Genomic DNA, 15,647 nt, shown 5'->3' with positions numbered 1-15,647 from the left:
TAGCAACATTGAAAGAGCTGCAAGAAGTTCTTGCAAGTATTGGTTATGTACCAAAGGTACTTTTGGTTGTGTACTACATGTGACAACAATCTCTCAGATTCTTCATATGTCTGGGCTGCAGTGTAGGGTGGCAAGATGGAAGCATTTTCTTATCAAGAAAACCATCCAACCCTGGCTACATTTTTCAAAAACCTACATCAAGTTTGATAAAAGCATGTGGGAAAATGTGTTATAGCCTGATGAGACCAAGGTTGAACTTTTTGCTCATAATTCCAAAAAGTATGTTAGGTGCAAAAACAATGCTGCATATTACCAAAACTACACCATACCCACAGTGAAGCATGGTGGCGGCAGCATTATGCTTTGGGGCTGCTTTTCTTCATCTGGAACTGAGGCTTTAGTCAAGGTGGAGGGAATTATGAACAGTTCCAAATATCAGTCAATTTTGGCACAAAACCTTCAGATCACTGCTAAAAATGTTGAAGATGAAGAGGAATTTCATCTTTTAACACTATAACAACCCAAAATATATGTCCAAAAGACATATATTTCATCAGAAGAAGATCAAAGTTTTGGAATGGCCCAACCACAGCCCGGACCTGAATCCAATTGAAAATTTGTGAGGTGACCTGAAGAAAGCTGTGCACAGGAAATGCCCTCACAATCTGATAGATTTGGAATGTTTTTCAAGGAAGACGGGGCAAAGATTCCCAAGGCAAAATGCATCAGGCTGATAGGTTCCTACTCCAAAAGACTGAACGCTGTCATAAAACCAAAAGGTGCTTCAACAAAGTATTAGTTTAAGGGTGTGCATTATTATGCAGCATTATTCTAGTTTTTATTTCCTCACTTAAAAGTCTTCAGTTTCTTTTTCAGCTGAACTGTACAGTTTATGTATAATATTAAATGTGGGGAAAATATTGAAGTGATTGTTTCTGGTTTTTTTACACCTCAAAATCCTGGCATTTTTATTGGGGTTTGTAGACTTTCTATATCCACTGTAGCATAAATCTAGTAATGTCCTCATGAAAGTTAATTTCTTTAACGTCTTCTTTTGAAGGAGCTTGATATTTTTCTCGTTGCAGATGGAAACGATACAATGTATTAACTGCTAGATAATAACTTAAATGCTATTTATCTTTTTGAAAATGCAAGGAATTAAAAAACTAGCTGTTCTGAAATATATATTTATATTAATATAATTATAATAGTTTAATATTATATTTTAATATAATTTAATAATTATAATAAATATAAAAATAGGGCACAAAAATAGAGTTGAAAATATTTAATTTTTTAGAATAGATTGGTAATATATTTCCTAAGTCCATTTTCTTATGAGACAGGTTCACTTCAACAAATAAACTATGAATTGAACTGAACAATATAGAACATGATGTAAGATATAAATTTCCATTTCCAATACTGTAAAGTAGTTAAACTAGAAATTACTAGATTAGGTTTATAGGAGAAGAAAGTGTGAAGATACTGGATTATGTAGAATATTTTACATAAATTATTTTCTATACTAGCAATATTTTGACTGTTAAAGGTTAAAAAAAAACTATGATCCTAAATTTGCAGATTTTATTCTATCTTAATTATCTGACATGACTTGTAAAGAATTTTCCTGAAAGGTAGGCTACCAAAATAATAAATCTGTTACTTTTACAATACAGTATTGTACAAATAGAAGCATAGATAAAAGAGGGAAGGGAAAGGAAATTGTTTGTCTTTTAGACAAAGATCTTTTTACATTTCTAATCCACTCACAAATCCCAGCAACAGAGTTGTGAGAAGCTGAGTAGTGAGAATGTGAGCAGCTGCTGTTATTAGAACTAAAAAGTCTGACTAGTGCCTGAGACGGAGAGACCACATGTTCGGCTGTCCTCTCATCTTGCCATCCTCACCAATTAACTATTAACACGGAGGGCTGGACACATGCTCTTGGGGGCTCTTTAACAGGCTTCTTGGAGACTGGAACAACTACACAGCAGGGCTCTGGGAACTGAGTAGTCTGCAATATAGGAAAACCTCAGACGCTTTGCTCCTCCTAATGACAGCTTGCTCTGCAATTTAAACACTCTATTAAGATGTGTCTTAACAGAGAGGAGGTCTTGGAAATTTAACTATTCCTAGAAACTCTTAAGTTTTAGTCCATGGAACAAATGCATCACAATTATTAAAACAATTATTTCCTATTCTTAGGTCTAGAAACAGAAAGACAAACATATGGGATTACAAAGCCAATTCGCCAACATAGTGGAGAATGTTTCAGAAACCTAAAACAAAATCAGAATCAAGATGTCATCTTTTGACAGAGGGGGCTGGTTCGGAAACATAAAATTTGATTGTTCCTTAAACTGATAAGATTCCCAAATATTTAGTGCTCCCTTTAGAAAACATTTGTGTCATTTGTTTGATTAAAAATAACGCCTAGAGAATAAATTATTAAAAGCACATCACAAATTGAGCACCATCTTCCATTTCCCCTATTTCCTTATCCTGGACAATCCAATGCACCTGATTTAATATCATTCCTTAGAATGCCTTTCCTTTCTGTAGTGGCCATTTGAAGAAAGCACAAAGTTTCACTGCAGGATGGAATTACATTAATAATTCTCTTTATCAAATTCATTAGGTATCACTATAAAGTACTAGGGAATATTAGCAAAGAATCCTACTTTAATTTGGCTATACGAAATAAAAAGGAAATTGAAAATTATCTGCTACGAAAGGAAAATGGCCACAATAAAGTAGGGCAGTGGTTTTCAACTTTTTCTTCATCACGGACTCCCTTTAAATATCTTTTGTGGCCATGGACCATGCCACAGATCCCCAAGATTTAACTCAACATTTAAATCATAACAAACCTTTGTGGACCCCCTGTGATGACATCATCCCCCCTCCATCAGGGGTCCATAAACCACAGGTTGAGAACCACTGAAGTAGGGCATTAAGTAATATTCCCCTAGCATGTTCTGATTACTAATAATCCACTGACCTTTTCTTTGTGTATCTAAAATGATTGACTATAGTAATTGGATTAAACCTACTTGGGTCAGATGAGTTGGAGCAGTGATGATGCACACTGATAATGAGGATCTCAGGAGGCCACGTAGTGCGTACATAAATCTGGTGAGGCTGTGCAGATTTTCTGGATTTTCAGTACAACAGATATCATCACCCCATAATACTGAGCCAAGGCTCTGAATTCCTATTCTCAACACATTCCTTTGTTTTTTCTATCAAATATGAAAAAAAGAAAAAAGGATTTTAGTGGAACCTGTAAGTTCAAGAAGAAAATACTAATTCTGGGGCAACTTGTTATTTTATATGCAATGAAGAGAAAATAACTTCTGAGTTAAGAAATATAAAAGCAGAGCAAAACAAAACAAAACAAAAACCTCCACAAGTATCTTTTCAGCTGACCAATTTAAGCATTCCAAAAGTATCTAAATAAAAAAACAGTTCTGAGAAAAAAAACAGTTGGAATGTTTTTAGACTCGGATACAGATACATATTACAAGTGTCTGGTGTAATATACATATCACACTACTGTTTCATAAAAACATGAATAACTGTGCTTGAAGTGACTATAAATAATTCTATCAATACATTGATATAATAAAAAAATGGTACTGAAGATTACCTTATGATTTGTCTCAGTTAAAAGAACTAAAAATTGCTTCTGGAAGTTAATGAATCCAACATTTAATTGTGGACTAGAAGACCTCCAAGGTCCTTTCCAACTATGTTAGTTTCTAATTAAATTATTCATTCATTCATTCATTCATTCATTCATTCATTCATTCATTCATTCATTCATTCATTCATTCATTTTTAGTTTTTATTCTTAGAGTTACTTAAGATAGGCAGCCATATAAAGGTTCTAAATAAATGAACAACTATATATAAAAAAACATTACCTATTTGTTTCTGTCCAGGCTGCCTGTTTCTGTGGGTTTTAACTGTTCTAAATTTTACTGTCTTTGGATTTTATAAGCCATTTAAAGACTCCTGAAGTGCATGCCATAAAAAAATTAATAAATTAAAACTAATTAAATCTTTGAACTAGCTAAATACAACTTATAGTCAAAAAAGTTATACTAGTTTTCTAGATTAATTGATAAAGGAAAAAAAGGGAACTACAAAAAATATTTTTTAAAAAACATAAGAAACATTTTTGATGTTTCTATAATAAATATCTCAAGGTGTATAACATAATTTTAATAATTAAAAATATCTCTCCATAATCTAAAGTACAGTTTTTTAAAAAGGCAACCAACTAAAGTAATGAAATTACCCACGGATAGGCCTTTTTATTGCTAAAAAGATAAGTACTGTCTGAAACCAGCTTGTTCCTGATCAGATTTTAACTACTATAGGTTTCATTTTTCTCTTCATAATGCTAAAATAGGTTTAATGTGGAATACACAGATCATGTTTTTAACCTTACTTTTTTGACAGTATTACTATATTGAAGATACTTCATGTAAAGGCATGATACAAAGTTAATAAATGAAATATTTTAGTTTTATTTCAATAGTTTACATTGATTGTGAACTGCTAAAGGAGAACCGTTATTGTATCCTCAAAGGTGAGGTATAAATGTAATAAGCAACAAATAATATATTACAAATCTCTCTAGGGATGACATTTTCTGAAGTTGATTTTCAATCAAGCATGGATAAACTCGAAAATATATTTATGCTAGTCCGCTTTAACAAAGTTCACCTGAGCTATTTACATGGGACAAAATGCCCAGTCACAAGAAATTTGAAGGTTTTTTAATTCATGTGAATTGGTCTTGTACGTTATAGTCCTGTTTTGGTTTCAAGTAAATGCAAGTAAATACATATGGAAGAAACATAGTTAAGGATTTCAGTGTAATGTCAAATTATATTCTTAAAACATGGAATTTTTCATGTGATGATAAGCTTTGAGGCTGGGAAACGGCAAAGATGATAATTCTATGTACCGTATTTTTCGGACCATAAGACGCACTTTTTCTGCCCAAAAGTGAGGGGGAAAACAAGGGTGCGTCTTATGGTCCGAAGGTGATCCGTATGGCCAGCCCCAACCTCCGCAAGTGGAAAGCAAGGGAGATTGCCAGGAGCACAAATCGGCACGTGCTGAGAAACGCTGATCTCGCACTCCTGCAATCTCCCTCGCTTGGTTTCAGCTTCCCTTGCTACAAGAGAAAGCAGGCTGAAACAGAGCGAGGGAGATTGCCAGGAATGCGATCTCGCACTGCTGCAATCTCCCTCGCTCTGTTTCAGCCTGCTTTCTCTTGTAGCAAGAGAAACTGAAACCGCGCGAGATCGCGTTCCTGGCAAACTCCCTCGCTCCGTTTCAGCTTGCTTTCTGCAAGAGAAAGCCGGGCTGCAGGGCCGCCTCCATGGGTACTGCTCTAACACAGAGAGGGAAGGACAAAGAGGGAGAGAAGGAAGGAAGGAAGGAAGGAACAATGGGAGAGGGAGGGAGAGAGAGAGAGAAAGAGAGAGAGAGAGGAAGAGAGAGAAGGAAAAAGAAATAGGGAGGGAAAGAGGGAGAGAGAGAGAAGGAGAAAGAAAGAGGGAGGGGGAGAGAGGGAGAGAGAGAAAGAGGGAGAGGGAAAGAGAGGGAGAGAAAGAAAGGGAGAGAGAGGGAGAAATAGAGGGAAAGAGAAAAATAGGGAGAGAAAGAGGGAGAGAGAAAGAAGGAGAAAGAAAGGGAGGGAAATAGAGGAAGAGGGAGAAATAGAGGGAAAGAGAAAAATAGAGAAAGAAGGAGAGGGAGAGAAAGGGAGAGAGAAAGAAAGAAAGAGGGGGAGAAAAAGAGAAGGAGAGAGAAATTAAATTAGTAACATGATTGTTAAGTGAATCTGGTTTCCCCACTAACTTTGCTTGTCAGAAGGTTGCAAAAGGCGATCACATGACCCTGGAACAATGTGACCATCATACATATGAATCGATTGCCAAGCATCCGAATGTAAATCACATGACCCTGGGGATGCTGCAATGGTCATAAGTGTGAAAAATGGTCATAAGTCACTTTTTTCAGTGCCATCGTAACTTTGAACAGTCACTAAGTAAATCATTGTAAGTCGAGGACTACCTGTACTTTATCATTTTTTTCCCTTTTTTGGGGGGGATATCAAGTTTTTGACACCTTGCTGGGCGACTGGTGGTACTCGGACATTGCCTTGTCCTAAAAGTGGTACAATGGATGAAAAGGTTGAAAAGCCCTGTTTTAGTATACTGATACTATTTAAATGGACTCCAGAAGATGGTAGAGGACAGGAAGGCCTGGAGGAACATTGTCCATAGGGTCGCGATGGGTCGGACACGACTTTGCAACTAACAACAACAACTATTTGGTTCAGAATATTTTTTTTCTTGTTTTCCTGCTCTAAAAACTGGGTGCGTCTTATGGTCAGGTGCGTCTTATGGTCCGAAAAATATGGTAAGTAGAAAGAAAGTCATTCTCCTGAATTTAAGGAAGGGATCCAGGCTAAGAATGTGCTTTTTATTTTCAAGTTTTTCTTCTTCTAAAATTCAAATGACACAGTACATTGATATATATATGGTTTAGATAAAACTTAACTGAATTAACTGAAATATAAATATTTATATATCTAATTAAATGTGGGGAGGTGAGGTTGGTTATGTTTAGTTCATTTAATCATTGGTATATTTTTTCTCTGTACTGATTAATCACTATTTGACAAAGAAACTTCCCTTTCGTATTTCACTGTTTTAGTAAATAAAATTTCAAAAAATCAGTGCTTAATCATTAGCTTGGATTTTGCCTTCCACTTAAGTATGGAATAACAATGCTCAGGTGCCTCACTTCACCACAAGTCCAAGGTATAGCATGGAAACAGCTTGAGAGGACTTCCATTTTTACAACTTTTTTGGCTGTCTCAACATCCTTAAACTAAGAGGAGGCTACAATGACTACATAACGGCTCCAAGCCTGTTTCCTTTTTAAACTTCAGGAAGGCTTTTAGTCATAAGTGATCCCCTTCTCACTTTATTGTTTTAATAGGTTAGTACTCTGGCTATATTTTATTTTATTTTATTTTATTTTATTTTATTTTATTTTATTATTTTATTTTATTTTATTTTATTTTATTATTTTATTTTATTTATTTTATTTTATTTTATTTTGACTCTGCTGTTTTGCTGCTATTTGTAGTATTTTCCTGTTCTTTTACAATATCATCATTTAGCTATTAGTTGTCCTTAAACACTATTAAGTTTGATATAATGAATACTGTTTTCTCTTTTCTTAAAGAAATCCATACAATGGCCTATTGTTCTTACCTAAAAGTGGTTTCATCCACTTGTGATATCTAGTAAAAATAATGAGAGACCATACTTAAATGCTATTTTTATCTCTTTCACAGTATCAAGGTAAAGCAAACAAAGCTACTTCTTTTCCAGGAACATTTTATTTGCTATCTGCTGTCAGGATTTTCTTGTCACTTTGGTGCAGTTGCTTCTAATATTCTATGAATTTCTGCTTCCAAAGGACCTGTCATCATGTTGGAGGAACAGCTCAACATGCTGTACTAGGAGAACTGTTACGACATGCCTGTTGCTATGGCAACCAAAGCAGAGATGCCTGTCAGGGACCAATTTACTTATCCAGAAGGGCACTGCTACTTCTAAAGGGAAAACATGTTTACCCGTAAAGCTATGTATAAGCTGAGAACTAAATTAAACAGGAAAATTCTGCTTGACAAATACAAAAATAAATAAATAAATAAAACTAGAGAAAGAATGCAGAATTTTAAGGAGAAATTGACCAGAGGTTCAACTGCTACAGTTTTGGATTATCATACTTTGGAGAGAATGAGATAGTAAAATTAACCGTTTATGCACTAAACATTTGTATTTTTTTCCAACCACAAATGTATAGTATATAAATGAAAAAAATATAAGTAGCATTAATGAAGCCTCTCATAAGTTGTCATTAATAAAACAATTATTATGAAACTGTTATCAGTGCTTGGAAACAAACATATTTGCTGCTGAATCATCCTTTCAGACATTATAAAAATGTGTTTCTTATATGCTTGTAAATATCTGAAGTAAGTTTAATACCTGAAAAGTGGACCCACTGTATCCTTGTTGACAAATGACTTTCTGAATAGAATGAAGCAATCTGGTGTAAGCACATGCCCTATTACTAAAGAGAGAACCAGAATATTTTATTTAATATATTTTTATATTAGCTGAAACATTCAAACATTCAATTTTACAAATATAAGAGATAGGGAATAAATACCTTTAAACAGGTTAGTTAACAAATGCTCAGTGTGGCAGCATATAAAACAACTATTCAGGTTGTTTTTAGTTCCTGCATTTCTAGCACTTTAGTTTACCAATGAGCCATGGAGAGCTACTTCAACAAACCAAATGAATCGGCCCATGTACATCTACTAGATTTAGAAGACAAATACCCCATAGTCCATGTGCCTACCCCAGCCTCATTTCTGCAATTCTCATAGCTCTGCCAAATTTCAGTGAAGTTACGGTATCACCCTTGAAGGATTACACATTGTGTATTAGCTATGTTTGCAGAAGTGCTATTCCTTTCAGACATAAAGGTGGGAACTCTGGATCTGGAAGGAGTTTGAAATTCACCGGGTTGAACTAAAAGCTCCTTTTCCACATGCAGATCTCCACAGCCATTATTTTATCATTTTGGCTCCAACTGTTGTTATAGAACGAGGTAGCTAAAACATCAGGTGGAGGCAACTTGATTTTTTAATGGCTAAGATCACTGACATGAAAAAAACACAAAGGCCACTTTATTAGTTAATTAAATTTATATGCCTTATCTCCCCGATAAGGAGATTCTGGGTAGTTTACAGATCATACTGTAAGTCATGTTGTCCATGAATGTTTTTCCCTCACATCTCAATAGTTGTAATTCCATTAATTCAACAGCATTCATCCCCACCAAAAATACAACATTTGATGTAGTTTGGGGAAAGCAAATTCTCCAGCAGAACTCTCTCTTTCCCACGGAACAAGTGTCTCTGCTATAATCAGCTCCTATTTTCTTTCACATAATCCTTCCTTCCTTTCCATATACCATACTTATCTACTGATACTGGATGAAAAAAACTAACATAAAGTATTTCTAACAGTTAAACTGTGTGTATTATAACAGGGTTTTCCTCATTTTTAATTTGCGTCTAACAGTGAGTCAACCCCTTTAAAGTAGGCTATCCAAATATTACAGTTGGCTATTTAGGGGAGTTAACTATATTAGCATTTTGTGGGCACAGAGAGAAAATTTGGGTGAGGTCCAACAGTATCTATCAGTAAATTAACAAGACTGCATTTTTTTCAAACCCAGGTTTTTTGCAATTAAGAGGTGAAGTCAACATACAGTGAAAATACTGGCAAACTCTGAAGTGTTTTATTTGTGTACTTGGCCAGTCAACATATTTTTATAATTAGCCTTCTTTTCTGCCCACGAATTGTGAACTCACCATGACTTTTCATCAATATCCAAGTCTGCTTCTTCAGGAATGAAAAAACCATCCCATTTAACATTTTGGATTAGTTCTGGAGCCATTGTTTTAGATAAATCAAAGTAGTGTCCAAATTTTGAAAAGGGTATGTGGGTTACCTGTAAAAGCATACAATGAATGTGTTATTCTCTGAAGAATAGCATATAATACACAAATTGTCAATGATTTTTAAAGGCAAAATGTCTACTGACATCTGTTAGTGTTCATCATGAATCCATGTAATCAAAGCCATCTATACGTAGTCCTCGACGTATAACAATTCATTTAGCGACCATTCAAAGTTGCAATAGCACTGAAAAAAGTATGACCATTTTTCAAGCTTACAACTTTTGCAGCATCCCCATGATCATGTGATCAAAATTCAGATGCTTGGGAACTGGTTCACATTTATGACTGCTGCTGTAACCCAAGGTCATGTGATCACCTTTTGCAACCTTCTGACAAGCAAAGTCAATGGAAAAGCCAGATTCATTTAACAATCTAGGTTACTAATTTATCAACCACAGGGATTCACTTAACCTAACCGTATTATTAACTTAACTGCAGCGATTCACTTAACAACTGTGGCCATAAAGGTCGTAAAATCAGGAAAAACTCACTTAACAAATGTCTCACTTAACGACAGAAATTTTGGGCTCAATTGTGGTCGTAGGTTGAGGTTTACTTGTGCTACTGAAATCTGATGCTGAACCTGTTTCTTTCAAGATAGGCCAGAGCTAAGACATTTCAAAACTTCTGAGGAGACGTACAAGTATGTAACATTTGTTATGGGTCAGTGATAATCTAATACAGTATTGTAGACTTAAATAGAAAGCTTATTATAGTCATCTTAATGGACTCTTCTACGATGAGATACTGATACATTCAGGTCAGCTACGTAACTTGAAGTCAAACCTGCCTTTTCTTATAAACCCAGGCAAACAAAAGGTTGAGAAGAAAAAAAATGTGCATATACAGTCGTGTAAAAAAAGAAAGTAAACCCTCTCTGATTTTTCTGATGTTATGTATCAGGACATAGTAAAAATCATCTGGTCCTTAGCAGTTCTTAAGAGTAGGTAAATATAACCTCAGATGAACAACAACACATGACATATTACACCACTTCATTATTTCTTTTACAAATAGAAAGCCAAAATGGAGAAGCCATACATGAAAAACTAAGTACATCTTCTACAATAACTTGTAGAACTATCTTTAGCGGCAATAACTTTAAGTAATCATTTTATGTATGACTTTATCAGTCTCTTTATCATGGCTGTGGAGGACTTTCGTCCCACTGTTCTTTTCAACATTGATTCAGTTCACTGAGGTTTGTGGGCATTTGTTTATGCACAGCTCTCTTGAGGTCCCGCCACAGCATTTCAATTGGGTTGAGCTCTGGACTTTGACTGGGCCATTGCAACACATTGATTCTTTTCTTTTTCAGCCATTCTGTTTTAGATTTGCTAGTGTGCTTGTTCTGTTGCATGACCCAAAGTTGGCCAAGCTTTAGCTGTCAGACAGATAGCTTCACATTTGACTATAGAATACTTTGGTATATACAGGAGTTCATGGTTGACTGCAATGACTGCAAGCTATCCAGGTCCTGAGCCTGCAAAACAAGCCCAAATCATCACCCCTCCACCACCGTGCATGACAGTTGGTATGAGATGTTTGTGCTATGCTGTTTTTTGGTTTTCACCAAATGTGCCAAACATCTCCATTTTGGTCTCATCTGTCCAAAGAACAGTGTTCCAGAAGTCTTGTGATTAGTTCAGATGCAACTTTGCAAATCTAACATGTACTGCCATGTTCTTTTTAGAGAGCAGGGGCTTTCTCCTGGCCACCTGTCCAAACAAACCATACTTGTTCAGTCTTTTTCTAACTGTACTGTCAGAGACTTTAACATTTAGCATGTTAACTGAGGCCTATAGAGTCTGAGATGTACCTCTCGGAATTTTTGCAATTTCTCTGAGCATTGCATGGTCTGACCTTGGTGTGAATTTGCTGGAAAGTCCACTCCTGGGAAGATTGGCAACTGTCTTTAATGTGAACAATTTCCTCACTGTAGAACTCAATTGCATCACATGACGTATTGTGACACATCGTAATGTTTTTTGCCTTTGTGGAGCCGGGGTGGGTATGACCTGCATCTCACACATCAGGCCTGTGGGCCGCCAGTTTGACACCCCTGCTGTAGAATGATAGACTTTAAATTGTTTGGAAATTTATTTATTTATTTATTTATTTATTTATTTATTTATTTATTTATTTATTTATTTATTTATTTATTTATTTATTTATTTATTTTATATACCGCCCTTCTCCCGGAGGACTCAGGGCGGTGTACAGAGCAATAAAGTAAGAATACAATAAAGCAATAAAGTGAGAAAATTTTAAAACCCAAATCCATCAGGCCAGGCCGGCTTGTTGGAATAGATAAGTTTTTAGATCACGCCGGAAGGAGCGAAGGTCGGGGGCCATCCGGATTTCAGCTGGTAAGCGGTTCCAAAGGATTGGCGCACCCACCGAGAATGCTCTCCCCCTGGGGGTCACCAGCCGACATTCTCTGACCGGTGGCATCCTGAGGAGGCCCTCTCTGTGGGAGCGCACAGGACGGAGGGATGTTGACGCTGGCAGTAGGTGTTCCCGTAGGTAATCCGGACCCATGCCATGCAGGGCTTTGTATGTCATCACTAGCACCTTGAATTTCACCCGGAAGGCAACTGGAAGCCAGTGCAGCTCACGGAGCAGAGGTGTAATATGGGAGTATCGGGAGACCCCCAAAAGCACTCGTGCAGCTGCACTCTGCACCAGCTGAAGCTTCCGAGTGGTTCTCAAGGGCAGCCCCATGTAAAGAGCGTTGCAGTAGTCAAGACGAGAGGTCACAAGTGCATGGGTGACTGTACGCAAGGCATCCAGGTCCAGATAGGGTCGCAGCTGGCGCACCAGACAAACCTGGGCGAAGGCCCCTCTAGTCACAGCTCCTATATGATCTTCTAAGGAGAGCTGTGAATCTAAGAGGACACCCAGATTGCGAGCCTTATCTACGTGGGGTAATAACTTGCCCCCGATATTAAGAGATGGAATAATCTGAATATCCTGACATGCCAGTATGTACAGCCATTCAGTCTTGTCCGGGTTGAGTTGAAGCCTGTTCCTCCCCATCCATTCCCGGACCGCTTCCAGGCAACGGGACATCACATCGAGGGCATCACTGATGTGGTTTGGGGTCGAGATGAAAAGCTGGGTGTCAACAGCATACTGATGATAACCCACTCCAAAACCACGGATGATCTCACCTAGCGGCTTCATATAGATGTTAAACAGGAGAGGTGAGAGGACCAACCCCTGAGGAACTCCATAAATGAGAGGCCTCGGGGTCGATCTCTGGTCACCCGCCAACAAATGGCCTTATAACCCTTCCCAAATTGATGGGAAGCAACAGATGCATTTCCTCTTTGGCATTGTGTTAACACATATCTCAATGCTGGAGACCAGCAAACTCCTAAAACTTCAGCTTTTATAGAGGTAGTCACACTTGCTGATGACCAGCTGATTAAGGGCACTTGATTAGCAGCACCTGCCTGCTACTTAGTCTCTTCATACTAATGGAAGCTATAAGAGTGTATTCAGTTTTTCCACACGTTTTCCCCATTTTGACTTTCTTTTTGAAAATTAATGATGAAATGGTATAATATGTCACATGCTGTTGTTCATCTGAGGTTGTATTTACCTACTTTTAAGAACTGCTAAGGACCAGATGATTTTTTTTACTAAGTCCTGATAGAACTCAAAAAGAGGGCGTACTTTCTTTTTACATGACTGTATATGTATATTATAAGGGACGCGGTGGCTCAGTGGGTTAGGACGCTGAGCTTGTCGATCAGAAGGTCAGCAGTTTGGCGGGTCGAATCCCGAGTGCCGCATAACAGAGTGAGCACCTGTTACTCGTCCCAGCTTCTGCCAACCTAGCAGTTCGAAAGCACGTAAAAATGCAAGTAGAAAAATAGGGACCACTACGGTGGGAAGGTAACAGCATTCAGTGCGCCTTTGGCGTCTAGTCATGCCGGCCACATGACCGCGGAGACGTCCTCGGACAAGCGCTGGCTCTTCGGCTTTGAAACGGAGATGAGCACCGGCCCCTAGAGTCGGAAACGACTAGCACGCATGTGCGGGGAACCTTTACCTTTACCTATATGTATATTAATCTAAAAGACTGGATTTAGGACCTGGCTAGCTGAGGAATCACCTCCCTCCCACTGTCTTTTAGTTAATATGATTTGGCAGAATGGGCATGCTCTAGGTTCTATCTTTAAAACTGTTGCTGCTCTTAGGAATAATAAGACTCTGTAGGTTCAAGTAGCCCCAACCTTGCTGTACTTTAATAATAATAATAATAATAATAATACTGTAATAATAATAATAATAATAATAATAATAATAATAATAATAATAATAATAATAATAATAATAATAATAATAATAATAATAATTTTATTTGTATACCGCCCTTCTCCCGAAGGACTCAGGGCGGTGAACAGGGCAAACATACAAAAATACAAGAATGCAAAAATTAAAAGAGATTAAACAGGGTGCCCAAAAGCTTACAGCAGTAAGTTAAAATACATTAAAACAATAATAAAACCCAAACCCATCACCCATCAGGCCAGGCCGGCTTGTTCGAACAAGTAGGTCTTCAGATCGAGTCGGAAGGAGCGAAGGTCGGGCGCCATCCAGAGCTCAACCGGCAAATGGTTCCACAAATCCGGCGCGCCCACAGAGAAACCTTGAAGACCTGGCTCCTTTCTTACAAAAATAATAGTTTTCTGAATGAATTATATGAATGTGTTGGGTCCCAGGGTTTTCATCTTCTTTTTTCCATTTTTGTATTAGGGCTTTAATTTGTATGCGGGCCAGAATTGTTATGAACTGAGCAGACTTATAAATTTGATTGATAAATCAATATTTTAATTCTTTACTAATGCTTAACATTCAAGTAAGATACAACACGAGCAATTGTATGTCCCAACTTTCTAACAAAACTATCCCTGCAATGTACAGTATACTGCTCAAAAAAAAAGGGGACACAAGATAAGACATCCTACTATTAAATACAGTACATTGTGTTGTTTAAGTGTTCCCTTTATTTTTTTGAGCAGTATATTTATTCCTCTGAAACAGGCATGTCAAACCCGCCACGTCACGTGATGTGTCATGATGTATCGTGACTTTTTTCCCCTTGCCAGAGCTGGGGTGGGCACAGCTTCCACCTGACGAATCTGGCCCACGGACCAGCAGTTTGACACCCCTGCTCTAGAATCATAGATAATAAATGAAGGCTCTCTAGTAACAATGAACTAGAATCTTCTCCATCAACTCCCCAGCTGAGGAAGGATTTCCCCAATTATCAAATGTACATGTCTATTACTATAGGATAACATAAAGCTGTAAATATATTGCAAAAATCACATCAATCCTGCTTCAGTGGACAGCATACAGTTTACTCTTCTCAACACATGCACTTTGCTGTCAGCTTGACAGAATCAATCACCCATTTAAGAGTAAGGATCTTCCCTGGAGAAGAGTAAAAACTCTCAATGCTTCAATAAAGGTAAAGGTAAAGGTTCCCCCGCACATGCGTGCTAGTCGTTTCCGACTCTAGGGGCCGGTGCTCATATCCGTTTCAAAGCCGAAGAGCCAGCGCTTGTCTGAGGACGTCTCCGCGGTCATGTGGCCGGCATGACTAGACGCCAAAGGCGCACAGAATGCTGTTACCTTCCCACCGTAGTGGTCCCTATTTTTCTACTTGCATTTTTACGTGCTTTCGAACTGCTAGGTTGGCAGAAGCTGGGACGAGTAACAGGCGCTCACTCTGTTACGCGGCACTCGGGATTTGACCCACCAAACTGCCGACCTTCTGATCGACAAGCTCAGCGTCCTAACCCACTGAGCCAACGCGACCCTTCAATAAAACAGTTATAAAGTTAGGCCAGAATTCATAGTCTCAAATATGCAATTGTTGTTGATAATATTAAAAACAATGACTATGTGATTGTTACTAAAATGGTTCTTAATCACATCTTGCTATTTATATATACACAACTTCGAATGCTGGACATATTGTTTTTGG

General features: G+C 37.6%; 1 protein-coding gene across 4 annotated transcripts in view; it reads right to left on the bottom strand.

The window, feature by feature from the left end:
• The window catches only part of ELP4 (elongator acetyltransferase complex subunit 4), a 150,229-nt gene that overhangs the window by 77,667 nt on the left and 56,915 nt on the right, over nt 1-15,647 (bottom strand). For all 4 annotated transcript variants that reach the window (XM_081312961.1, XM_081312963.1, XM_081312964.1 and 1 more), the window contains exons 5-7: nt 9,494-9,633; nt 8,094-8,178; nt 3,057-3,245 (exon numbers count right to left, since the gene is read on the bottom strand). In XM_081312961.1, the coding sequence (XP_081169087.1) occupies nt 3,057-3,245; nt 8,094-8,178; nt 9,494-9,633 (414 nt within the window). The remainder of the gene's footprint in view (nt 1-3,056; nt 3,246-8,093; nt 8,179-9,493; nt 9,634-15,647) is intronic.

The sequence above is a fragment of the Vipera berus genome (assembly GCF_964194415.1).
Source record: "Vipera berus genome assembly, chromosome: 1".
Lineage (NCBI taxonomy): Eukaryota > Metazoa > Chordata > Lepidosauria > Squamata > Viperidae > Vipera > Vipera berus.
The sequence above is the reverse complement of the archived record's forward strand: the minus strand, read 5'-3'. Positions and strand labels throughout refer to the sequence as shown.